The sequence below is a fragment of the Bubalus bubalis genome, chromosome 3 (assembly GCF_019923935.1).
Source record: "Bubalus bubalis isolate 160015118507 breed Murrah chromosome 3, NDDB_SH_1, whole genome shotgun sequence".
NCBI lineage: Eukaryota > Metazoa > Chordata > Mammalia > Artiodactyla > Bovidae > Bubalus > Bubalus bubalis.
The window spans coordinates 38,335,671-38,361,747 of record NC_059159.1 but is presented as its reverse complement, the minus strand read 5'-3'; the positions used below and the strand labels follow the sequence as shown (position 1 = coordinate 38,361,747).

The 26,077-nt window shown below is 45.8% G+C and overlaps 1 protein-coding gene across 4 annotated transcripts in view; it reads right to left on the bottom strand.

Moving 5' to 3' along the window:
- ANKFY1 (ankyrin repeat and FYVE domain containing 1) overlaps positions 1-26,077 on the bottom strand; it is a 69,371-nt gene that overhangs the window by 9,463 nt on the left and 33,831 nt on the right. For 3 of the 4 annotated variants that reach the window (XM_045164898.1, XM_045164900.1, XM_045164901.1), the window contains 15 exons: positions 25,178-25,301; positions 23,946-24,095; positions 22,270-22,435; positions 16,737-16,941; positions 15,282-15,350; positions 14,875-15,074; positions 12,719-12,816; positions 9,267-9,498; positions 7,936-8,034; positions 7,543-7,696; positions 6,525-6,696; positions 5,573-5,691; positions 4,757-4,913; positions 3,643-3,843; positions 918-1,094 (listed from right to left, as the gene is read on the bottom strand). In XM_045164898.1, coding sequence (XP_045020833.1) covers positions 918-1,094; positions 3,643-3,843; positions 4,757-4,913; positions 5,573-5,691; positions 6,525-6,696; positions 7,543-7,696; positions 7,936-8,034; positions 9,267-9,498; positions 12,719-12,816; positions 14,875-15,074; positions 15,282-15,350; positions 16,737-16,941; positions 22,270-22,435; positions 23,946-24,095; positions 25,178-25,301 — 2,323 coding nt within the window. The remainder of the gene's footprint in view (positions 1-917; positions 1,095-3,642; positions 3,844-4,756; positions 4,914-5,572; positions 5,692-6,524; positions 6,697-7,542; positions 7,697-7,935; positions 8,035-9,266; positions 9,499-12,718; positions 12,817-14,874; positions 15,075-15,281; positions 15,351-16,736; positions 16,942-22,269; positions 22,436-23,945; positions 24,096-25,177; positions 25,302-26,077) is intronic. The other variant, XM_045164899.1, reaches the window with a different exon arrangement.

Sequence of the window (26,077 nt, the reverse complement as noted above, 5' to 3'; positions counted from 1 at the left end):
CCTAGAGCCTGTGCTCCGCCACAAGAGAAGCCTCTGCTTAGGAGAAGCCCGCGTGCCACAACAAAGAGTAGCCCCCGATCAACCGCAACTAGAGAAAAGCCCACATGCAGCAAGGAAGACCCAGCACAGCCAAAAAATAAAATACGTAAATACATCTTTAAAAAAAACCGATCCTCATCACAAGAAAAACATTTTTGTAACTATGAATGGTGAAAGATGTTAAGTAGATTCGTGGTGATTATTTTGCAAAATATACAACTATCAAATCAATATGTTGCACAAAATATACAACGAAACACAGTATGATGTGTTTAGTTGCTCAGTCATGTCCGACTCCTTGCGACCCCATGGAGTGGAGCCCACCAGGCTCCTCTGCCCACTGAATTTTCCAGGGAAGAATACTGGAGTGGGTTGCCATTTCCTCCTCCAGCAGATCTTCCCAACCCAGGGACTGAACCCGGGTCTCCTACATTGCAGGCAGGTTCTTTACCATCTGAGTCAGCAGGAAAGTCCAATGTGTTGTATACCTGACGCTAATGTTGTTTGTGAATTCTGCCTCAAAATGTTAAGTAATAAAGACTAATGACAAAAAGAAAGAGAGCACTCCCTGGAAAGCGCCAGCTAAGAGCCTGGCACGGAGCAGGTGGACAGCCATGATCTCGTCTCCTGATGCCCCCGCCTGCCTCTGCTGCCCACAACCTGCCTTCCCTCATGGCCTCACCTCAGCATCTGCCCTCTGGGCGCGCAGGACATGCTGCCCACAGACACACTTGCTCTCCCGAGTGTCCTGGCTGCTCCCTAAATTCCCACTGGCCTTTCCCAATTCCTGGCAAAACACCTGTGACAACAGAGTCTCCACACACCCTGTAACATGCTTTGTCCACAGCTCACAGCAGTAATGTTTCAGGGACACTCACCAAGTTGCGGACAATAATCTCGGAGCCTGCCTGAACAGCAAGGTGCAAAGGGGTCAACTTGGAAGCATCCTGGACTCTGGAATTGACGTTCGCCTGGACGCTGATCAGAAACAGGACGCTTTCAATATCAGAGTTCTGAACTGCCACGTGCAGAAAATTCCGGCCCTTGTTATCCACCTAAGGCAACAAGTGGGAACCAAAATGTTAGTGGGTGTCCCCCGCAAGAATGCCTCCTGAGCACCTGTGAGCTGCACTGACCACCGGAGAGGCCGCACTGCAGTCCTCCCCACCCCAACCCCCAAATTACAGACCCGCTCTGAGTATTTGTCCAGAGGACTGTGTGTACATGGCCACATCCATGTGGTCAGAAAAAGGGAGCTAAGCCAGCTGCCCTGGCATCCTCCTGCAGCAGGAGTGGACCTGGAAGGCCAAGCAAGAGATAACCTGAAGGACAGGGAGAGGAGGCCGGCAGAACACTGGGCTGCACAGGGAAAGGCACAGGCGATGCTGGCCGTGGGCGTCTCCTGCTTTGGCTAAAACAAACACCCACGCTCGACCACCACAGCTGCAACGCCAGTCTGACCTGTGAGCAGCCCAATGAGCCTTCATAAATTTCCACCAAAGTCTCCTCTTTCAGTGAGCCACAGCATAATAATTCACGTTGGGGAAGGCCACCAACGGTATGTCACAGACGTTGTTCCCCTGATGTACAGCAGACAGTGGGTCATTCAAATCCAACCACAGAGGCGCGCCAAATACCAGGGCTATCATGTCAGTGTGAGGGCTCGGGAAGAAGGAAGGGAGACGTGCTACACACACAACACATTCCTTCACATCACACACACATCCACCCATCCGCCCCCCGACACACACAAATACCCAGCATCCTTCACCTCACACACACACCTACCCATCCACCCCCCGACACACACATACACCCAGCATCCTTCACCTCACACACACATCCACCCATCCGCCCCCCAACACACACATACACCCAGCATCCTTCACATCACACACACATCCACCCATCCACCCCCCAGCACACACATACACCCAGGATCCTTCACATCACACACACACCCACCCATCCGCCCCGCAACACACACATACACCCAGCATCCTTCACATCACACACACATCCACCCATCCGCCCCCTGACACACAAATACCCAGCATCCTTCACCTCACACACACACCTACCCATCCACCCCCCGACACACACATACACCCAGCATCCTTCACCTCACACACACATCCACCCATCCGCCCCCCAACACACACATACACCCAGCATCCTTCACATCACACACACACCCACCCATCCACCCCCCAACACACAAATACACCCAGCATACTTCACATCACACACATCCACCCCTTGACACATATATACACCCAGCATCCTTCACATCACTCACCCACCCACCCATCCACCCCTCTAACACACACACACACCCAGCATCCTTCACATCACACAGACGTCCACTCATCCACCCCCCGACACACACATACACCCAGCATCCTTCACATCACACACACACCCACCCATCCACCCGACACACACATACACCCAGCATCCTTCACAGCACACACACGTCCACCCAGCCACCCCCCGACACACACATACACCCAGCATCCTTCACAGCACACACACGTCCACCCAGCCACCCCCCGACACACACATACACCCAGCATCCTTCACAGCACACACATGTCCACCCAGCCACCCCCCGACACACACATACACCCAGCATCCTTCACATCACATAGACGTCCACCCAGCCACCCCCCGACACGCACATACACCCAGCATCCTTCACAGCACACACACATCCACCCAGCCACCCCCCGACACACACATACACCCAGCATCCTTCACAGCACACACACACCCACCCATCCACTCCCCGACACACACATACACCCAGCATCCTTCACATCAGACAGACGTTCACCCATCCACCCCCCGACACGCACATACACCCAGCATGTATCTGCACTGGTTTCACACTACATGGGGAGGAAAAGGTGAAAGGACTGTCTCCATTCAAGAACATTTTACCCCATGTGAGCAAGGGTGAGGTTAACACCTACACAATCAGTCACACCGAGGCAAATGCTGAAGAAAAGGGATGCACGGAAGCCTCAAGTACAAAGCCAAAGTCTACATCCATGTTAGGACTTTTGTTCAGGTCCCAGATTTCCATTTCACCTTCATAAATGGCTACTCAGAGATCTCAGCAGTATTTTAAGAGCTGGATGGAGAGGTACGTATCTGAGGACTGACCTGACAAACCCACATCAGCTCCTACCTCAGACCGGTTGCCACAGTCTCCTGGCCCAGTCTGCTGTTGCAGGTCCACAGCTTATCGTCTAGAACGAGGACAACCGAGACTGCTAAGCTGAATGGTGGCAGCTCCTCTAAAACCCAAAAGCTCCTCAAGGTCAATTTAAGCCTTTCTAGGATATTCATTGCTAGGGCAAGTAAAACACCAAGGAAACACAAAGGGTGCCCTCATTTCTGCAAGATGAGGATTCCTGTCACCGGGCCCCCTTCCTTGTACACGTGGCTCCACTGGGTGGCTGACGTGCAGGGCAGAGCAGGCGCATTCCATCCAGCAGTGACCAGGCACCTGAATGGCCAAAACTGAAGAAACACCTTTATATGGAAGAGACCTGTTTAGTCCGTGACTTGTGTTTGGCCCGGGTGTCGCTCGCTCACCTGCTCAGCAGCCCCGGACTCTCGCTTTAGGATGGCCTCGGCCGCCTTGTTGTTCTTGTAGGTCATGGCGCAGGCAAAGGGGGTCAGGCCCTGCCGGTCTCGCACGTTCAGGTGGATGTCGGGGTGAGAAATCAGCAGCTGAATGATGACACCGTGTTGGTTGCTGATGGCCACGTGGACAGGCGTTCTTCCTTCTGCATCCTTTGGGGACCAGGCACAGATTTCAACATCGAGGTGAAGATAAAATCCAGGAAAAATATGACACAGTAAAAGTTTTAAATCAAATTCAGTTCTGAGAATTAACACTGCCACTCTGAATCTGAAATCATCTTTTCAAGAGGCCAAACACAGGCCGACTGACAGCCACTCTACCGCCATGCTCCAGTAACCCAGGGACACAAACACATTTGGTTTAGAGAAGCGCAGTCAACCTCGCCTTTAAGTTAAACCACTACTCATCTGCTAGATGAGTGAAGTAGCACACACAGGCTAGAATGCTGAAAAGCATCAAGGAATGTGACTCAGGGATGTCCCATTGAGCGATTGAACATTTTCTTAAATACAGTACTCAGCTTGGGACTAGAACAAATTCTCAATGGCCATCTGTAGCTAATGGGGACAGGATAAGTTGATTGAACAAACCTTCTTCACTTTGTAGAAAGGACAAAGACACAGAGGAAAAAAGTTTTGACCTGGAATAATTACAATTATGAGATAGGCTGTGGGGGCTTCCTGGTGGCTCAGTGGTAAAGAATCTGCCTGTAGTGCAGGAGATGCAGATTCAATCCCTGGATTCCCTGGGTCGGGAAGATCCCCTGGAGAAGGAAATGGCCACCCACTCCAGCATTCTTGACTGGAAAATTCCATGGCCAGAAGAGCCTGGTAGGCTACAGTCCACGGGCTTACAAAGAGTCAGACACCACCGAGAAACTAAACACCAACAAGACATCTGTACGACCCAGGAGACAGTCACGTCCTGTGTCTGTCCCTTTGGCCCATTCATGGTAAAGCAGGGGCCCAGGACCGGCGACTACAAGGTGTCCAGACATTAGAGGAGATTTCCCTGATACTGGGGTAACCATCCCTCTACCCAGAAAAGAGAGACCCTCCATACCTGTGCATTTACATTGGCACCAAACTCCAAAAGACACTGGATTGTCTCTTCCAGCCCCCAGGAGGCTGCCAAATGCAGAGGGGTCTGCCCATCTCTGGCCTCTTCCTCTCCTTCCCCATTAGCACCAGGCTGTCTGGGACTATTCACATCGCAGCCACTGAAAGGAAGGGGAAGTGAGAGGAAAGCATGCTGACAGGCGTGGAGCAGCAGCCTCATCCAACCCCACAGAAAGCCTGCTGCCGCCAAGGACTGTAGTCTTTGGTCTCAAATATTGCTGTGTCCTGCTCCCATAGATTCTTCAGCAACTGGTCCTGGAGGCAACTTGGGTATCAGAACTCTTAAAAGCTTCCCAGGGGATTCGTGTGCATTTAAAGATTAAGAATCATGGCTTGAACGCTGTCCTGCACAACTTGACTCTGCACTCTCCCACACCTCCTGCACTCTGAGGCCGTGGAGGCTGTCATGGCTCCAGCATCGGGATGGAGTCTGGCAGAGGCCATTCGGTCTCCTCCACACCAGCCTCTTGGTCTCACTGTGTGAGCGGGTCTGATCTGATGACAGGGGCCAATATGGTTCCCCAAGCAGGAAACTGGCTTAGTTTTTAGATTCTCTGATCTTGGCACACGAACCCCTTTCCTCATCAGACAGTCAAGTCCCTGGCTGCCCTGACCTGACAGAACAGTGACCCTCTCTAGCCTTCAATATGAAGGTCAATCCAGCTACAGGCATGTCAAGACTATAGTTGGAATAAGAGAGAAGAGAGCCAGCTTGCAATAGTCCAAACAGGATCTGAAGGGATACCCAGGCCTCTCAGACCTGCGAATGAGAAAGCAGGTGATGGGCTCGTTGTTCTCATCGATGGCTCTGTGCAGCAGCGTCTGCAGGCAGCCGCTTGGCCCTGGGCCCCAGCACGTGGCGTCACAACCATGCCTCACCTGCAGGGAAGCACAGGTCACTCTCAAACACTGCTCGGCAAAGCTGAACATGCTTATTACCGTCTCTCAGCCCTAAGCTACCATTACGTACATTTTTCAGGTAAGATCCAGCTGACAGTTAACTGGTAATTATTTTAATCTGTACCATTCACGCGTTTTACAAACACTGATTAAAATCTGCTTTGGTGCAAGCTTGTGCACTAGGTTCTGTGGGAAGGATTTGAGAAATAAAAGAAAGATGTGTCTGATCAGCACCTTCTAAAGCTGTGTCCTAGAAGGGACAGAAAACACAGACTAGTGCCTGCACACACACATACACACACACACTCTTACTTATAGCCCCCAGTAACACATACTCTGCTAAGAACTGGTAATCTCAAGAACAACTGGCTAAAACACTCTGGTGCAAAATGTCTTAAAAATCGCATTTCAAGCCCTTCAGAAAACTGAATGAGCTTTTGAGGTTGTATCTGCTTTTGGGCTCTGTCTTCTGAATAAGGGGGACACTCCTGAGGTTTGAGAACTTGTCACTGTGGTGACAGTCAGGGCAGCCCACAGCCAGCTAAGCCACCTCAGGAGGAGACCCTGGAGGAGGGGCCTTAGCTCTCCTACTTCTTGGTAGTTTTCTTGATAAAGACAGCCTGAGAAAAGATGTGGGCCGTGACTATGTTGAACCTCAAGTTTCCTGAACACGACTTTAAAAATGCTCATTCCTGACCTAATTTGCTACTTGGCAGATCTCCTGCTCGTTATGATCACAGTGGAGGTGCCAAATCCACCTCTGACACAAATCACCCCACATGCAAGTCCAGCGGAAGCTGAGCTTGTCTCACCAGAGTGGATGCGATGTCCTCCAGGTTATTTGCCAGTGCAAGCCACAGCGGGGGGTTCCCCTGCTCATCCGGCACAGACATGTCAGCTCCTCGGGTGCATATGGCATCCACGACAAGGGGAAGCTGATTCCTGATAGCCAGCTGAAGGGCTGTCTCCCCATCCTGAGTCCTGCTGGGACACGGACACCAAAACAAACGTGTGGAGCTGGGATCAAATGACAGAGGGTGCCCTTCTGGACGTCCTGGAAGCCAGAGTCCACTGTACCCCAAACACGCTTCACTTACATCCATCAATATTCTTTCAGAGAAATTCAACCTGTCAATAGCATCTGTCCCTCCTGCCTTTTAAAAAAAGAGTATCACCATGCTATCCTGTTGCACCCAACTGCTCAGCACACTTATAGCTGCTTCCACAGCCTCTGGATAAAATGCCACCCTGACCACCCACCTGACAAAACACGTTCATCCATTCAGTCACTGTAGGTCAGCTGACACTGAAGATAAATTCGTTTAAAAACAAAAATAATAAAAAAGTTTAACTGTGTATTTTTGCCCTGTAAGCCTTCCCTCCTGTTTTTTTTTGTTTTTGTTTTTTGTCGCACTACGGATCTTAGTTTCCCGACCAGGGACTGAATCCAGGGCCCCTCAGTGGAAGTGTGGAGTCCTAACCACTGGACTTCTAGGAAATTCCTCCTCGAGCCTTTTGATAGCTCATTTGTTGGAATGTTCTTCATTATGAAGTGAAATCCCTACTTGAACAATTGAGTTCTGGATTGTCCATTTTGGTAAGCTTTGTGCCATACTGTGCCCTGGTCTCAAAAGGTTCAAGTAAGACTGAAGTACACAATTCCCCCTTTGAGTTCCCCTTCTCAACACTGTACCTGCACTTTCTGAGAATTACTATTTCTCTTCCTTTATTTAACAAGGAACAAAACTCTTCCCTACAAGTGAGGCCCTGAGTTTGAACCACGTCAATCAAACATGACCTGGTGCAGTGGCGGACGCTGCTCCAGCCCACCTGACGTTTATGTCCGCCTGGTGCTCCAGGAGGAAGAGGGCGCTCTTGCTGTCCTGCCTCTGCATGGCCATGTGCAGCAAGGTCTGCCCATCCGACATGGCGTCATTGATGCAAGCCCCGGAGCCCAGCAGCTGTGCTGCGATCGTGTGCATGCCTGCAAAAGAGACAAGCCCCAATTAATGCTGGCTCAGCTTCTCCCACTTTCTCAGCCTCTTACTACAACAAACATGCCCTCTCGACTTCGCAAGGCCAGCAGTTTTCCACATTACTATAGGCTTAACCCAAACAGAAAGGCTAGTCTACACAAACGATTAGCTCCAACCCTTCCGCCTCCCTCCCTCGCACACCCACCCTCTGGCGCACGCCTGTCTGCAGCCACTGACACTGCCTTACCAGTCCACAATGCCAGGCCCAGCACAGTCTGGTCTCGAGAATCCTTGAGACTGAAGTCCGGAATAATTTGCAAGTTGTTGGTGGCATGAAGAGCGTTAGCTACGTTTTTTAAAAGGAAAAAAACACCTGATTTCACCATCCCATGGATCACATTGAAAGTACTCAAGAGAATGCAAGCTCAGTTCCAAACTGACTGACTGATCACTTCTATACAAAGAGAACTGATAGACCTTGTTGTGGGAAGTGGAAGCCAAGATGTTTGATAATTTGGAGCAAAGCTTATGAGGAAAAGGAATGGCTGTAAAGGTTAAAACACTGGATGTTCACAAAAGGAAAACAGGCTCCACTATGGAAACACACATTAATTTCTTGATTACCAAAAAGGGATCAAACAATGAACTGGAAACATTTTTTTTAAACACTTAAGCTCTACCATCTTATACCTCCTGTGTGGGCAAAGAAGGCTGCAAAGCCTACCTAACACCCCACTTCCTTCCACAAGCATAGTGCTAAAGGATGCTGGCCTTAACAAGGACGCTGCTGCTGCTGTTTAGTCGCTAAGCTGTGTCTGACTCTTTTGTGACCCCACAGACTGTACCCCAGTGGGCTCCTCTGTCCATGGGATTTCTCAGGCAAGAATACTGGAACGGGCTACCATTTCCTTCTCCAGGGGATATTTTCGACCCAGGGATTGAACCCTCGTCTTCTGCACTGACAGGTAGTTTCTTTACCACTGAGCCACCACTGGATGTTCACAAAAGGAAAACAGGCTGTTCACAACAAGGATACAGGCAAGAGTAAAACAAATTTCAGGGCAGGAAGGAGAAAAAACTGGAAAATGACATTCTGAGGGAAATCAGCCTCCCACATGGCAGGGGCCTCCTTGGCTCCCTCCTTTCTGGCTCCTCTCTCATGGTTCACTTGCCAGGGAGGCTCAGAGGTGGACGAGAGGGCTGACCGACTCGTGGAAGACCGGTGGTAACAGTTCTCAGAGACAGTGCTCACAACGAGGCAAAGCTCTGCTCAACCTGCCCCTGAAGTATGTCCTGGGAAAACCCCCCGAAATAAGAGAGGGGAAGTACAAGGTTTTAACACCTTAACCTCACAGGTGAAGTGGGAAGGCCCCGTCCTACAAATGTACACAGGAAAAAACTGTAGCCGGAACCAGACTATACACTTATCTGGTTGGACCTCAAAGGATTTTTTGGGTAAGAAAACTCACCAATAGGAGAAACATCAACTGTGTCATTGTAGTTAATGACACAGTTCAGAGGTTACAGTGATGGATATTAACCCCCATCTTTTGGGGACTAGGACCCCCAAATTCCTACCTTTTTGCTCCAGGATGACAGACACCACATCTGGATGATTATAGGCGATTGCCATGTGCAGGGGCGTCTGCAGGTAGACGCTGCTGTCCGCTGAGCTGGGCAAGGACATGGCCTCCTTTGGGGACGGTAGGGCCTCCTCCGTCTGCAAGTTTGGGTTGGCCCCCTGCTGCAGCAGCTCTGCAGTGAGGTTGGCCAGGCCATGCCGACAGGCTGTGTGCAGTGGGGTTTCTCCCTGAACGGAAACAAGTGGCCCTGGTCAGAGCGCTTCAGACTGGGAGCCCCTTTGCAAAGGGATGAAGCCAGCCTATGCGCTGTGACGCAGGTCCCCAGCGCCAGATGCAGCCCTGGGCTCATCCTGTCACCAGTTCCATGACCTCTGTCCCACATGCTCCTCAGGTCTCCTTTCCCTCCCCCATGCTGTGCCATCGTCCCAGATTCCTCCAATGTCCTCCCAGCATCCTCCGTAAACGCCCTGGATCCTCATCTTCTGCATTTCCACCCTTCACTTTGCTTTTATAATTATTTTGCTAATTATAAAAATAATACATGATTGTTATTAAAGAACTATCACAGATGACCTCCAAGCATCACTAAAGTCGTGCTGTCTGTCGACCACCACGCTAAACCCTGCTTCTCTGACCAGTTCCTATCAACTTCATCTGGAACTCTGATGAAGAAAAGACCCTCTTCTCCCACTTTTAAAAATTAGAAACACTGTAAATTGGCATTACAGGTACCTGATTCAATATTCAAAAGGTACAAGAGAATACGGTGAGAAGAAGCTTCCCCTCACACCTAGCCCCCGCCACCCAGTTATCCTCCCCTGAAGGAAGCATCACGGCCAGTTTCGTGTTTCTGTCAAGTGACAGAACAGCCACAGGGAGACATACACACGCGTATGTACGTGTGAATACATACACATGTACACATGGAGACACACGTGCGACTTTTCACCCACATAAATGGGAACAACCATCAGTACCCTGCTCTGCACCAGCTCCTACTGAAGCCACACATACTTATTGAACAAGTCGAGTCCAAGAACTTTACTTACAAGGTTTGCTGTGAAAAATACCAAGAACCCACCTTCTTTTTCCTAAAAAAGAAAATTTTCTTTTCCCAAAGGGAAAAAAAAAAGTGAAGTAGCTCAGTCGTGTCCGACTCTTTGCGACCCCCGTGGACTGTAGCCTACCAGGCTCCTCCGTCCATGGGATTCTCCAGGCAAGGATACTGGAGTGGGTTGCCATTTCCTTCTCCAGGGATCTTTCCGACACAGGGATCGAACCTGGGTCTCCTGCATTGCAGGCAAATGCTTTACCGTCTTAACCACCAGGGAAGTTTGCTTCCCAAAGAGAACCACTTTGAACTCTCTGAGCTGGGTTTTATAATTTCCTCATTTCTACCTAATGACTTTTATTTCTGCCTCTTGATTTTCTGGGTCCTGGATTTCCTGTAGGTCCTGCCACTGTGATCTCACTGGGTGACAAGGATTTGGCTCCTTCCCCCCACCAGCCCTGGGGGACTCCCCTCTCCCCATAGAGCCTCCTCCCCGGGGCAGTCTTCTGCTCTAGCCCTTCTCCCCCACACAGCCTCCCTGGGTTCGCTTAGCTACCCCCGTGGCTTCTACCAGGATCTATAAGTAGGAGACTCTCAAACCCAGCTCCCCAGCCCCTGTGTGTACACCCAATTTTCCCACTGCTTACAGAATACTCCCACCTGAATGTTTAAAAAGGAGTTCTACAATCACAAAATGGAATTCGCCCTCCCCACAACAATTCCTCCCCTGGTCAGTTCCCTCCTTCTCTTCTCAGGTCCAACAACTCTCCAACCCTTGCCTCTGAGAGCCACAGAGGTCCCATGGACCATCACACTGCAGTTTCCCCTGAAACCCATCCTGTTGGGTCCAAATCCAGTATGAGAGGTTGGGATAAGCCATTGCTTATCCAGATGATTCCCTCCTGGCTCCAGCCTGGACCTCCACTCTGCCAGCCAAAGGTGAGAAGGTACAGCTGGGAGACACTGTGGGCCTGCGAGAGGATGTTTTTCAAGTTTGAGAAGCAGCAGAGCATGTCTGTAGCTATTAGAAATGAACAGGGGGCAGAAGGGATGATACAGCAGAGAGACAGACAGAGGCAGAGATACATGATGGCAGGAACAAATCCAAGAAACCAGTCACTGATGCCTATAGGCCATGCCATCATTCTAGATGGAGAGCAGGCCAGCCGTGGGTGTAGGAGCGGATAGATCAGTAGGTATTTAATGGTGAGAAAAAAAACAGCTCTGCCCTCTCCCCTGTGCTTCCATGACACATTGGATTGTCTTCTACACCAAGCTTACTGTTTACTGCCCTGCCCAGCACTGTTGAGAGAGGTGCAACTGCATGTCCTAGGGCCTGCATCATAATCCCGACTCCGTTACTGACAAAATACGTAACTTATGGTTAAGCCACTTAACCTCCCAGAGTGTCAAGGCTCTTGACTCTGAAATGAGGGATTTTACAGATGGTGTTAATGTCTCTTCAATACATGCTGCTTCTAGATCCACTGTGAGAAATCAAAGGGATAATAACCTTAAGACTCCTGGCACAAAGCAGTTATAAAATGAACATGATCTTAAAGATGAGCACATCCTTCCTGTCTGAAAATTATAAAGTAAAAATAACTATCATGTTGTTTCTAAAATCCCAGATGTTACACTAATAAACACTTAAATTTATTTCTTTTTATCTTATATTAAAGAAATAAATTTCTTTCTTTTTATCATATATTAAAGTATGATCTTTAATTATACTTTCTGAAATCAATACTAAGCTCACTTTACAGATGAGAACTGAAGCTCAGAAAGGTCAAGCAATTTGCCTGAGACCACATACAGCAGAAAGGGAAGTGGGAAATCTGGTAAAGCCAGAAACGTCTGACTCAATCCACCACCCTTTAACACTGCAACATCTGCCTTAGAGTCAGACGCAGACTAAATAAACATGCACACAGGAAAACCTTCAGTTCAGTCGCTCAGTTGTGTCCAACTCTTTGTGACCCCACGGACTGCAGCACGCCAGGTTTCCCGTATATCACCAACTTGCATCCATCCACTTTGCATTTGCTAAGGAAAACCTGAAAACCTTAGCAAATGCAAAATGTTATAAAAAACTAAGATGCTAACATGCTAGGTCTGCGTCCATGTCTGCTAATCTATAGTAGCCGTGAAGTCCACAGTGTACTGTTTAGGACCTGACATCACAAATGCTTAAGAAGTGGTTGTGAATGAATCAACCAACCAATATTTGAGGATAAAAGCATCGGATACACGCTGGTTTTTTAACAATGTCCACGTATTCTTTTTTTTTTTAAACAAACATTGAAGAGACTGTAATCTGTTTTTTCCTACCCGTAGGCCACTGCCACTTCTTCACAGAGCAAAGCCACTCTGCCTGGCTGCCCTGTCATGCTTACCCACTTGTTCCTGTGGTTGACGTGGGCACCATTGGTTGCCAGGAAAAGAGCTGCTGCCTCATTTCCTGCTTCAGCTGCCCGCTGTAGTAAGCAATTTCCTAGGAGAAAATGGGCATATTCATTCTTCCATTTGCATAAATAAAAATTAGGTCAAGTTCACATCGCAACACACCCTGCCTTTCCCACCACCTCCCACAGCTGACAAGCCCACACCAGAAGTGGGTACCACTTTAAGTCCACACAGGCCTTCTCTGTTTGTGGACACACAGACCAAGATGAGCCTGGGTGGGGAGCAAACACTTGGTCTGGAAGTCAGAAGACAGGCACTCCTTCCTGGATTTGCCGCTAGCCTCCACCCAGGACCAGAGGGAAGTTACATCTCCTTACTGGGGTTGGTAAGAACATTTCTCAGCAGCAGTGCTACTGACTTCTCGGGCCAGCTAATTCTTTGCTGTGAGGAGCTGTCTTGTACACGGTGTGATATTTATAAGTGTCCCTGGCTTCTGCCCAAGAGATGCCAGTAGCCCTCTCAACCTTTACTGTGACAATCAAACTGCGAACAGGTGTTGCCAAGTGCTGCTTGGGCAGTGAGGGCTGGGACGTCATCTCTGAGAACCTCTGGGGTAGATAACCATTCTCAAGACACTGTGAGCTGAAGTTCTATCAGAAAATGCTCCTTAAACACTTGTTTTACTCCTATAGCCTTACATATGTTTATTCTTGGCCTAGAAATGTTTTAGGTAGCACTGCTTTCTGAATAAAAATCTTAGGAAAAAAATCAATTTTTTTTTTCTTCCTTTCCTCTTGAAGTGGTTTTAGTCCCAGAACACTGCTGTCTCTTCCTGTTAAAATTTATGCCCTTTTTGGATAAACACAAAGTCTCATGTTCTATAGCTATGTTATTTGAAAAGTCCAAATTAAATACCAGTACTAAAAACAAGGTCAAGCAATGAGACAAAATACTGCTATGTTATTACATGTAAGTGAAAATTGCAACAAGGAAAAAATAATATTCCTGAACTTCTATTAAAACTCCAAGTACGTAAAGTTGACAGAACCGGCAAGAAATGTTAACAATCTTGCCTGAAGCACAGTGTGGCCAAAAATAAATGAAGTAAATAAAACTCTGTGTGACAAACAAGAAGTCTGCATCAAGTATGTTACAACAGCTGTCACAAAGCAAAGCCATTGTTTTACCTGCAGACTGAACAGTGTTTTTTCCATGAAGCACCATTTTTACTTGAAAGAATGACAACTAATAAGCTACGGTTATTCAAAAATGAGTATCTGGTAGACATTTTCTTAAAGTGAGCTTCTTTAAGATATGGGATTCTAAATAAATGATCATTTTGAAGATGTGCATAACCCAGTCAAACAATATTTTCCAAACCACTAAAGCACGATGTTACAAAATCATGTACGGAGAAAAGATCCGTTCAAAGCACATACAGACCATGGATTTTAATATAACAAAGTACAAAAAGTTCATTGATACAGCTTCAGATTCCATATGCAACTAACTTTAAAAAAATTATCCTTTGATAAATTCTGTTTGCTACAGTATCAAACAAATACATCCACAATTATCTGAAAACGCTCTTAAAATATGCCTCGCTTTTCCCACTACTAAGTGTGTGATGGCATATTTTTTTAACTAAACAATGTATCTCAGAAGACTGAATATAGTTGCGGATATTAAAAACCAGGTCACTCTTCCAACTAAATTTTGTTTTGAAAGTTATTTTTCATAAAAAATGTTATACATTAACATAAAATCATTTGTTATTACTAATTAATACAGCTTTTAAAATTTTCTCAGTTTAAATTTCTAATAGGTAAATACCAAAGATATCCACTTAAACAAAAGCCCTTTGGGATATGATTTTTAAGAGGGTAAAAAGAGTTCTGAGTCCAGAAAGACTGAATCTCACTGCATTAAATAAACAGAAGTATTCCAGCTTAACAGACTTAACTTAGGGTCTGGCTAAATTTTTTGAAGCCCAAGATCAGACTTTGTACTATGGTTAAAATTAAATACAAAATACTTCTCGTAACAGCATTCCTCTCAGCTTCTGACGTTTCGGTAAAAACACTGACAAGTATTTCATGGGGCCTAAGACTTGCGCATCAGCTCTTAGGGGTCTTCTGTGCTTTACCTGTTACTGTATCAGGCGCATTGGTGTTGCTGCCGCGCTGAATGAGCCTGGCTGCAAAGCTGTTTTCATCAAATGAAGTCCCGTTCACCACAGGGAGGTCTTCAAAGGGGTTTACGGACTGGTCGGAAGACACAGTGATGTACTGCACGGCAAGCCACAGAGCTGTGCTGCCCTCGTGGTCTTTCAGCTCTAAATCTAACCTGAAATGAGGAAGCAATGTGAACACCAAGTACAACTGTCTTCAGATGCTTTGTACTGTCAACAGCCTCATCCTGAAGGACATTTTTTTAATCTTACTTTTACTTCTTAAAATTGATAATGCTAAAAGACATTTTAAGAGCATTATCTTTCACTCACAATCCCACCCTCCCAACAGCTATTTCATTGCTCCAGGGATCCCTACGTACTGTTTACACTGCAGCAGCTGATTGAACACGTATTCATTCCTGGCCATGATGGACAAGTGTAAGGGAGTCCTATGGGATGAAAAAGAAGAGGTGTCAATTCTGGACATGCCCAGTTCAGGACTACTCACAGCAGGAGGTGATTAGAATCCACAGGAAATTCCACATTTCTGCCACAGTCTTTTTCTACCCTGGCAAACAATTTTCCAAAGCCATGACCAAGGATCAAAGGATGAAAATGGATTTGATTATGTTACAATTTATTCAGTAGCCAAAAATACAAGAATCAGTGAAAGGAAAACATATAAAAAAACACTGACTCAATGAATGAGCATATACTCGTGTTTTTGAAACAGCAGTTTCTGCCACAGGTACGCTTACTTTCACCTACCTATCCTCCACAACTTTGACATTTTTTTTCTTCCCACACTTCTCTGTTAGACTCAAACACATTCTGAGTGGCAACAGGCAGAAACTGACTAAAATGGCATTTTATGACTTGTCACTGCTTTTATTTAGCCCTCATGTGCCCTGAGGAAGACGCCACCACAGAGCACAGGGACTCCCGGGCTGGCATCTATCCCAAAGCTACAGAAATCACAGTTTACTGCAGCTGGGAGAAAAAAAATTAAGGACAATCATCAGAAGGAGAAAAAAAATCTTGAGAAATGAGATAATTATGACATTACATTGAGTCCATGGAGAGCCACCTTATATAAGTACCTTAGCCATCACACAAATCTATTTTCCTATTCCAGCAACCTCACGGTTATTTTTTTAGAGGGTTTTTTGAAGGTATAAAATACTGAGCTGCTAGGATAAAAACCGGGTCCTCTATTGTTGGTGATTCAGGTGGCTTAACTCCCCTTCAATGCCTCCCGCGCTACTGTTCCAAAGACAAGCAACCCTTTCTCAGATTCCAAAGTTTAAGGAATCCTCAGTCGAATATTTCTGGGAAGGGACAAAAGGAACATGACACAACTGTCAGTGCGGAAAGGGACGTGCTGTGGAAGACAGCGAATTATGCACGTAGAGATGTCGAAAGTGGCAGCATGTACAAGAAGGTGGAGCTGGGATTAACACAATTAGGCCTCACAGAAATGAAACAGACTGCTTTGTGATAGTGTACTCTTCTTCAAGGTATCCGATTAGCTCTGAAAAAGATGAGGGAAGAAAGTTCCCTGGAGGAGACGGACTGAATGACCACTCTGGAGATGCCAAAAACTGCTTAAAAACCCAAGGACCGCAGTTACCCAAGAGGGAAACGGCTTCCCCGTGTGCCTCTGGCCTTAGTCGTCTCTCATTTGTAAAACAAATCAGTGTCTGTGACTTCAAAAGAATTCAGACTGAGTAATGCTGGACTAAAAACCACGAAGTCCCCATCTGCCAGTAACGTGCCACCAGAAAATAACACTCTGGGAACCGTGCTCAGGGTGGCCGACCTGCACCCTGGCTTACCTGCCCTTGCTGTCCTGCATGTTGGGGTTCGCGCCAGCCTGCAGGAGGGCCTCTGTGAGCTGTGCCATCTCGGACATCACAGCTGCCGAGTGTTTCTTTGAATTGTACGATGCGACGAGGTGCAATGGTGTCTCCTGGGCACCCAATGTGGCAGCATTGACCAAGGCCCCATTCTTAATGAGGAAAGTGGCAGCAAAGAGATCTCCTTGAAAGTAAACAAGAGAAGAAATGGTCACAGATGACAACAGTCAGGGTGAGCTATTCTGACCAGTGCTTCCTCAAAGGTACTGGTCAGTATGTATAGACAGAGAACATCTCATCATTGAGATCATGGACTTAACATACTCGAATTCAGCCACCGACTGCTTGCTATCATCCGTCCCAACCCCTCGCTGCAGTACCATATTACAATCTTAAGTATACCAGGCTTCTATCCTTCAAATTCTTCTGGTCATCAACTCTCATAAAGAGTTCCAAAGATTCCTCCCCAACACAATTTACCTCCCTCCCTCATTCCTGATCAGTCTGTCCCTAAGCAGTACCTGCCTGCCTGTAACCTGTTATACTTGCAATGGCTCTTACAACGGCATTTATGAGAAGTTTTCTTTTATATCTTGCAATATCATTTCACCTTCTTCAGCCACACTTCTGTGCTCTGAACACTGAGAAGGGGGTTAGGATTTCAGGAGTGGCCAAGCTCTCAAGTCTGTTATCTGGATTCCTGTGCTCATTTGCATCTGAATAATATGAGTTTTATCTAGTCTTCTTAAACATGGAATTTCAAAATCAACTGGAATTTCTCACCCACTCTATTCCTTCTTCCAAGGGACTACCTTGCTGCTGGAGTGTGTAAGCTCTGGCAGTGAGGGCGGCTAGGCTACCACAGGTCCCACGTATTCTAGTAGGACCGGGTCTGATTTCCTTTCTTTTTTTATAGTTTAAAAAAATTTTTTTGGCTATGCTGGGTCTTCATTACTGTGCGGGCTTTTCTCTAGTTGTGGTGAGCAACGCTTGGGCTTCTCATTGCAGTGGCTTCTCTTGTTGTAAAGCATGGGCTCCAGGGCATGCAGGCTTCAGCAGGTGCAGCACATGGGCTGAGCAGCTGCGGCTCCCAGGCTCTAGAGCTCAGGCTCAGTAGTTGTGATGTGTGGGTTTAGCTGCTCTGCAGCACACGGGATCTTTCCAGATGAGGGATCAAACCTGTGTCTCCTAAACTGGCAGGTGGATTCTTTACCACGAAGCCATCAGGGAAACCCTGATTTATTTTTGTATCCATCCACTGTCTTATATGTAACAGACATTAGGGAAATGTTTGGGAGGAAAATGGATTAACAAGTTGAGGCTCTAAGATTCCACTTTAACTGAATGGCTCCAATTCCAATCAGTTATGATCTTGGGTAACTGAAAAGTTCTCTAACCAGCCCGTTCTGAAATATTTTCATTTGTCCCTGATTCTTTTCTTGGGGAGGGCAGGGGAAAATACAATCTTTACCAGAATTGTGTGCAAAGGACCAAAGCTTAGATTTCTTTACAAAAAGATGTAGCTAGAGCTCTGAAAGCTCTGAAAGCAACAGGTAACATGTATATCTGGGGACTAGGCTGGTCGCCCTTTGCTGTCCATATGCACATAGACATTTTGGGGTTCTCATCTGTAATATGGACAAATCCCACAAATATTCAGTCTAGGAGAGAATATGTAAAAACAATACATCAGCAATAGAATAAAATATCTTAGAAAAAGCCACCTACATTCTGGAAGTGGAAAGAAAATTTAGAATTATGAGGACTGCTGCTGCTGCTAAGTCACTTCAATTGTGTCCAACTCTGTGTGACCCCAGAGATGGCAGCCCACCAGGCTCCACCCATCCCTGGGATTCTCCAGGCAAGAACACTGGAGTGGGTTGCCATTTCCTTCTCCAATGCATGAAAGTGAAAAGTGAAAGTGAAGTCGCTCAGTCATATCCGACTCTTAGCAACCCCATGGACTGCAGCCTACCAGGCTCCTCCGTCCATAGGATTCTCCAGGCAAGAGTACTGGAGTGGGGTGCCATTGCCTTCTCCAAATTATGAGGACCCAGAGCCTTAAAATGACAACCCTGATATATAATGTACTGGAGGAGAGGTGAAATATGGTTTACCTTTAAGCTTGGCATATATTCCAAACAAAATAGTTAATAGACAGTAAAGCTAAAGTAAGATGTGTCAGTGAAACACTTATAATACACTATACACACAGAAGACAAACTGGGGCAAGACTGCATACAGAAACAAGGGTACAGCATCAATGGCCAGATTCAGGCTGATGGCATAATAAATTTTTTTATATATCTTAAGCCCTTTTAAGAAGAAACATAGTTTTTAGATTAGATTTACTCTATTAATAGGAGCCAAAGTTTTTTTAAAAAGTTTATATATATATGAAAATGAAGTCACTCAGTTGTGTCCGGCTCTTTGCAACCCCATGAACTACAGCCTACCAGACTTCTCCATTCATGGGATTTTCCAGGCAAGAGTACTGGAGTGGGTTGCCATTTCCTGCTCCAGGGGATCTTCCTGACCTAGGGATCGAACCTGGGTTTCCCACATTGCTGGCAGATGCTCTACCCTCTGAGCCACCAGCGAAGCCCTTATACATATATACATACATACAATATATGCACCCCACCCAAAGAATTATTTAGGAATTATTGGAAACTGAAAATTGACACTGTTTTGCATTAATAGAAAGTCAGCCCATGGATATAAAACCTAGAGGAAATAGACAACTGACATCAAAAAAGCAGAACAAAGGGAGGGAATAGAAAATGCCCAAAGCACCATTTATAAAGTTTTTTGACAGTACGAAAACTTCTAATACATTTTAGAACAGTTTCTTTCAGAAAATCGTTAAGAAAAAAATTGCTTGGTGCTTAACAGTTCTGGTTACTTCATCACTTTACTCCTCAACACTGCCAAGGAAGGAAATGAGGCATTACTATAATGACTTGTCCATATAAAAATATTCCTAACAATGTGGTTAATGTTTTTAAAAAAATCCACACACAATTTTTCTTTCAATGAAACTCTCTAACTGAAGTTTCATTCAGGGACTAGGCACTAACTTTCATTAAATAATTAAATTTCATTAAATTAAATCCAGTGGCTTAAAACAATAAAAATTTATTATCTTGCAGTTTTATAGGTTGAAAATCTGGTAGGCATCCCCCATCTAAAAGTTTTTCTGCTGTCAAAAACCAGATCCAGCTTATCAAAGGAGATAGCATCTCTCTGGTCACATGAACATCCTGTAGGCTCACTCACAGACTCCTTCTTTTTTCTTTTTAATAACAATCTCCCTCTTTTACAGACACATTCTTGATATAAACTGATCGGTACATTGGTTATTAGTATGATCACTGACTCTTCTGGTGAGAGATTCTAATGTGTGCCCACAACCAGACCAAAATCTCATGTATTAAAGAGCTTCACTTATATGATAATGAACTTAAAGTAAGGTTAACAGTCAAATTTTAAGTGTATTACTCAATTCAGTCATGTGGGCAGGTCAACAGACTGATGGCTGAAGCTGAAGAAGAAAAGTGAAAAAAGATCCTTACAGAAAATGAAGTTGGTGATGGCATTTCACACAGGGCAAGGGAAGAGCCTACCACATGGCAGTCACTGGGTTGAATGTGTTACTGTCTCACAGTCTCCCAACAACCAGTAAAGCGAAATAATTCTCACTTTACAGGTGAGGAAAGGAGACTCAGGAACGCTTATGTGATTTGTCTAAGACCACAGAGTAAGTGGACAAGCCAGGATTCAAACTGCGGTACCTCAGGCTCCAACGCCAGCACTCTGTCCTCCACACCATGCCACACTCTGCCAACTGAGCAACAATCAAGCTTATTATGCCCACACTGCAACCCCCATGCTTGCAAGCCACTCATAAATTCAGAGAGGAAGACTGAATCATCTGAAAATAAGCATCAAAAATGCATCACCAATTCTCGGCAATTCTTGTAACCAAGCAATCATCAAAATATTTAATAACTCATCAAAGATGTTTTTTCATCACACATAAGAATTTAAGTCCCTAAGAGGAAATTCTGATACATGATCTGAGATTGTTTTTTTAGTAACAAGTGTATCTGTTTCCAAAATAAACATCTCAGACACTGAACAGTATGGGAAAGAATAGTTCCCGATGCAGTGGAAACTTTTCCCACTGCACACACAGTGCTAAGCACCCAGCAGCTTTGTGCAGTGCAGAGGGATGCTTGGGAAAAAGGCATCTGCTCTTGACACTCACATACTCTAAGGATTTGCTTCTCAATGATGAACAAAATTTTCCTCTTCATCAGCCAGTAGGCTTAACACTCTAACACATGACTCAGAGGGAGATTTATATTAAAACTTGCCCAAAAAGGGCAAAGCCACAGCTGCAACAGGACCATATTTGAAGTAACTACACCCCACCAGCTAGGAGCAACTTGCGAACAGCAAAAACGCAGCAGAGATAACAACAGAATAATAATGCACAACTGGAAGGTTAAATACACATTATTAAGATGTGGAGAAACCAGTGTGTCCTGTTTTTGATGTCCACATGTAAACAAAATGTGGCCATGGCCAAGTACTTCAATCAAGTCATCCATCCCTCTATAAAGTGAAGGCTCTGAGTCATCTGAAAGCTTTCACGCCACATTGGAACTCTACCCCTATATGGCTTCTTACTTTCTGTCCAAAAAAAGGACTGCTGCAGGGGCTTCCCGGGCAGTCCAGTGGTGACTCTGCGCTGCCAGTGCAAGGGCTGTGAGTTTGATCCCTGGCTGGGGAACTAAGATTCCACATCTGTGTAGCAGGGCCAAAAAAAGAGACTACTGCAAAGTAGAGTCAGGCAGGATCCATTTGGGACTTAAGAATTAAGGCCATGGGAAAGACTAGTACTCTTCCCCGTTTAATTCAGTAAGATGAAAATGCTTTGATTGCTATTCTGCCACTTACATAACTTCCCACTGTTAATGACAATGTACTCAAATAGATCTATAATTTCAAATAACTTTCCTAGAACAAAATGAAATGTTATCACTTTGCCATGCTAGATGAGAAATCCAGTTTGTAAAAGTGAAAATTCTGAATCCCAGAATAGGTTTTAATATTCGTGTTCCTGGAACTTTCCTTCTCTTGCAGTAACTGATACCAGTAAAGTCTTCCTGGCACAATTTCTGAAGAAAGTAGTATACTGGACGAGCAAGTAACACATTGGCTGCTTACAAGTAAAAGGTGCTTTTTTTCTGTAAGTACCATCTCTCTAATCTTCTTCTGGGGGTCCTAATGACACTGTGAAGAGCCTAACCAACAAGGCATGAGGCAACAGCTCTTCAGTCTCTCCTGTGACCCACTGATCACAAATTCTAAGTTTGCTGCCTGCTAAGTACAGACTCAAGAAGGCTTTGAGAGTCTATGGAACAGGGTCAGAGAGTCTTTGAAACTTACTTGGCTAAAAGTAAAACTGCCCGCAGAGAAAAACATAAAATACACTTCTTCCTACCTCTTTGGATTCCTTTATGTAACAAGCTCCAGCCGTTCTTGTCCACCATGTCCACGTCAGCTTTGTGATTAACCAGCGTGGTGGCGATACTCTCCAGACGTCGGGAAAGGGCTAGATCTAATGCAAGGTCTCCGTTATGATCCAACTCATTCAGTTTCCCGGGGAGCTGCATAGAGAAATTCCTACATCAGCACACAGTCAGTAGAGAAGACAACTGAATCTTGGGCCTTGACTCGTCAATATCATCTCATACAATATCAGATTTTAGTCCTATAACTTACTCAGCTTACTCTCCAAATTCAACTGAATTCACAAACTTCTCTTGGGCCTCCTCAGGGCACATGCCTTTCTGGGAGCCCAGGACTAGCGGGGATCACAGAGCAGGTGCAAACACCATGGAAGATGACACAAGAGGGACATGCAGATGATGCTGCAGGAACACAAGTGCCAGGATGGAGGGTCAGACAGCCTGATGGAGCCCAGCTCGCATCTTCATGAAAGACTGCGGCTTAACTACCTCATTCCTCCTGGCAGTTTAAGGTCTCCCCTGATTCTGAATACCCAGGATAAAACACACGACACAGACACCTGTCTAGAGCAGCTCCATTTCCCCTAAGGCAGTGCAGTAAGCAGAAGGACCGTTTCCAAATATGTCCATGTCCTAATCCCTAGAACCCGTGACTATGTCACCTCACATAATGAAAGGCTCTCTGCAGATATGATTAAGGTTAACAACCCTGTAATGGGGAGAGGACCCCAGACCTGCAAGGAGGGCCCAATCTATCTACTCACGTGAGTCCTTAAAAGCGAAAGAGGGAAGCAGAAGGGTAGATCAGACAGATGTGACATGAGAAAGACCGGATCCGACATGTTGGCTTTCAAGAGGGAGGAAAGGGGCCCTGGGTGAAGGAACGTGCTGGCCGCTGGAAGCTGAGAATGGCCCTGACTCAGCTCGCAGCCAGGAAGAAAATGTGCATGCTAGTCCTACAGTCACCAGAAACTGAATTCTGCCAACAACCCAAGCAAGCAGGCTTCCCTAGAGCCATCAGAAAGGAACACAGCCTGCCAACAACCGGACTTCCAACCTATAAAACCACAAGATAATAAAGTTGCATTGCTCTAAGCCACTGGGTTTGCGGTAAATTTTCCAAAAATATTTATTTATTCATTTGGCTGCTCTGTGTCTTAGTTGTGGTACACAGGATCTTCAGTTGTGGCACACAGGATCTTCAGTTGTGGCATGCAGACTCTTAGTTTGGCATGTGGGATCTAATTCCCTGACCAGAGATCGAATCCAAGCCCCATTGGGAGCAGAATCTTAAATCATTTGGCCACCAGGGAAATTCCAGTTGGTGGTAATTTTGTGTGTGTGTGTGTGTGTGTGTTTATTTTTGTGGTAATTTCTAACAGTGGCAAAAGAGAAACTAAAACAGGTATCAGTACGTGAAAATTAAGTACTGCTGAAATGACAACCTAAAAATGTGGAAGTATCTTTGGAAGTGGGTGATGGACAGAGGGTGGAAGAATGTTAAGAAGTATGAGGGGAAAAGCTCAGGTGGCTTTGAACAAACCACTGGTAGAAACATGTGCATAAAGGACCAGGAATGGCTCAGAGGAAGTGAGAAGCATTACACAGAAGAACAGGTGAAGTGCAGTTTGGGGAAAAGGCAGCATACCTGTGAGTCCATTTCAATTAGATAAAGAAAGACCACGTCTTCTCTCTCTACTTTGATAGCTTTATGTAATGGGTACTCGGTCTTGGACTTGATCATTTTGTATAACAACTGAGCACTCATACTGCTGAAGTCCTCTTTCCGTAAGTCATCCTGCGAATTAAAAAGGCAATGAAAAGCAGAACAGATTCAACATATCAACAATAATGACTATGCACATTTCTTAGGAAGCACTTGGAAAGTGTCTGGCCCTACTTTAACATTTCCCAACTCATTGAATTCTCACAAAAACCCTGAGGTAGGTACTCTTATTAGGTACCCCATTCCCAGATGATGAAAGTAAAGCAAAAAGAGGCTGATTAACTTGCCCAGGTTCATACAGAGAGTGAACAGCTGAGCAGGGATCTGGAGCCAAGAGCCCACCCCATTCCCCGTCCCCCACCCCACTCCCAAGCGTGGACTCTCCACCACAGCATCACCCGGCCTCCGGGTAAGACGGTGAAGCACGAGCGACACTGACACCCCACAGGACACGGCCACAGGGAGCCCTCTACGTGAGAGCAGATTCTCCCCCCTCAGCCCCACAAAGACGGGAACAGAATTAATCAGAACTTCCACAATTATCTCTACCTATTTTAGCAGAAAGGTTCCTGTTTCAATTCTTCAAAATCCAGTTAAGACACTTTTTCTCATAGTGTTGCTGAATACCAAACAATTTTCAGAAACTAGGTTATAGAACAGCGCTAGCCATGATTTTCTTAAAAAATGCAAAACAGACAACCAAGAACTGCAAAACCTCTTCTTTATGATGAAAGCTACCTAAAGGAGCAGATCCTAATTTAACAATGCCCTACAGACACCGAGAAAGCAGAGAAAGCCCGGAGGGGGCGCTGCTGAGCACACAGGCCTGCTGGCCCCACAGCAGCACCTGCTTGTGAGGCTCGGCCACGGCTCCTGCAGACGGAGGACGAGGGAGGCGCGTGTCCCTTCGTTCCAAGCCTGCTTCTTGGCCTGGGCTGACTTCTGCCCCTTGACTCCAAAATCAGAACTAGGAGGCTTTTAGAGCCAAAAAGAATCTCACAGATCATCTAACGCAACTACTTAGCCTTCAATTTTGTTATAAAAGGAAACCAGGGGCCAGAGAGGTAACTTCCTGTGGAACCAGGTCCCACGCCCTGGTCTCCTGACTTCCAGCAAAGGTGCTTTTTCCCCACACTCGTCAGCCTCACACTCACCCAGTGACTTGCAATAATTTCTGCACAGTAGTTCATCAATGTGCTGGCATTCAGCTCCTCTGCAGTCTGATAGAAGCGAATACAGTTCCTGACGTTCACCAGAGACATCACGCCCTTCTCACATCTACGAGAGAGTATCAGTGATCAACAGGATTGTTAGGATCAACACATTCATAAACGAACAAACCAAAGCAACAATCTGTGTACTGGCAGGCTATGTCCAATAACAATAAAGTGTAAGGTTTAAGCAATGCAGCTGTGAATAAACTGTAGCTGAATTACTCTAAGTACCAGAATTTCATTATTGTATTGCTCATTCTGGTCAGAATCCAAATAATCTTTAAATAAACATGTTAAGCATAACACCCCAACTGCCTTCAAAGTAACCACATGAAACTCACTGATCATACACACAGGCGATTGTAATGTCAAACATGAAATGCATCAAATTCAGTCCTTCAGTATTTAATTGTATGGGACACACTTGCAGTTCCCACTAGCACAACTCTATCATGCCACAAGTGTGGCTTAGAAATAGCTTCAAATATGAGGCTCCATGCCTCAAAATGAAAACCTCCTTAAAAGTCTTCCCATATGGTGATCTATATGGTATGTGAATCATAACTCAATAAAGCTGACTTTAGAAAGCCCACTTTAAAAATCTATCATGTACAGAAACAACTGAGTTAAGAGACAAACTACAGAACACCAAGATAGAGAAGAATTGGCTACAATGGTGTCCCACAGAGCCTGGTAACACTAACAATAACAACAAGATTCTGAGAATCATTAATAAGAGAGCCCCAACTAGGTCAGGGAAGACACGGCTGCACACAGGTCTCTGGTACCACAAAGCAGGCACACATCCTAGACTACAAGATGCAGAACAGGGAAGCCCCA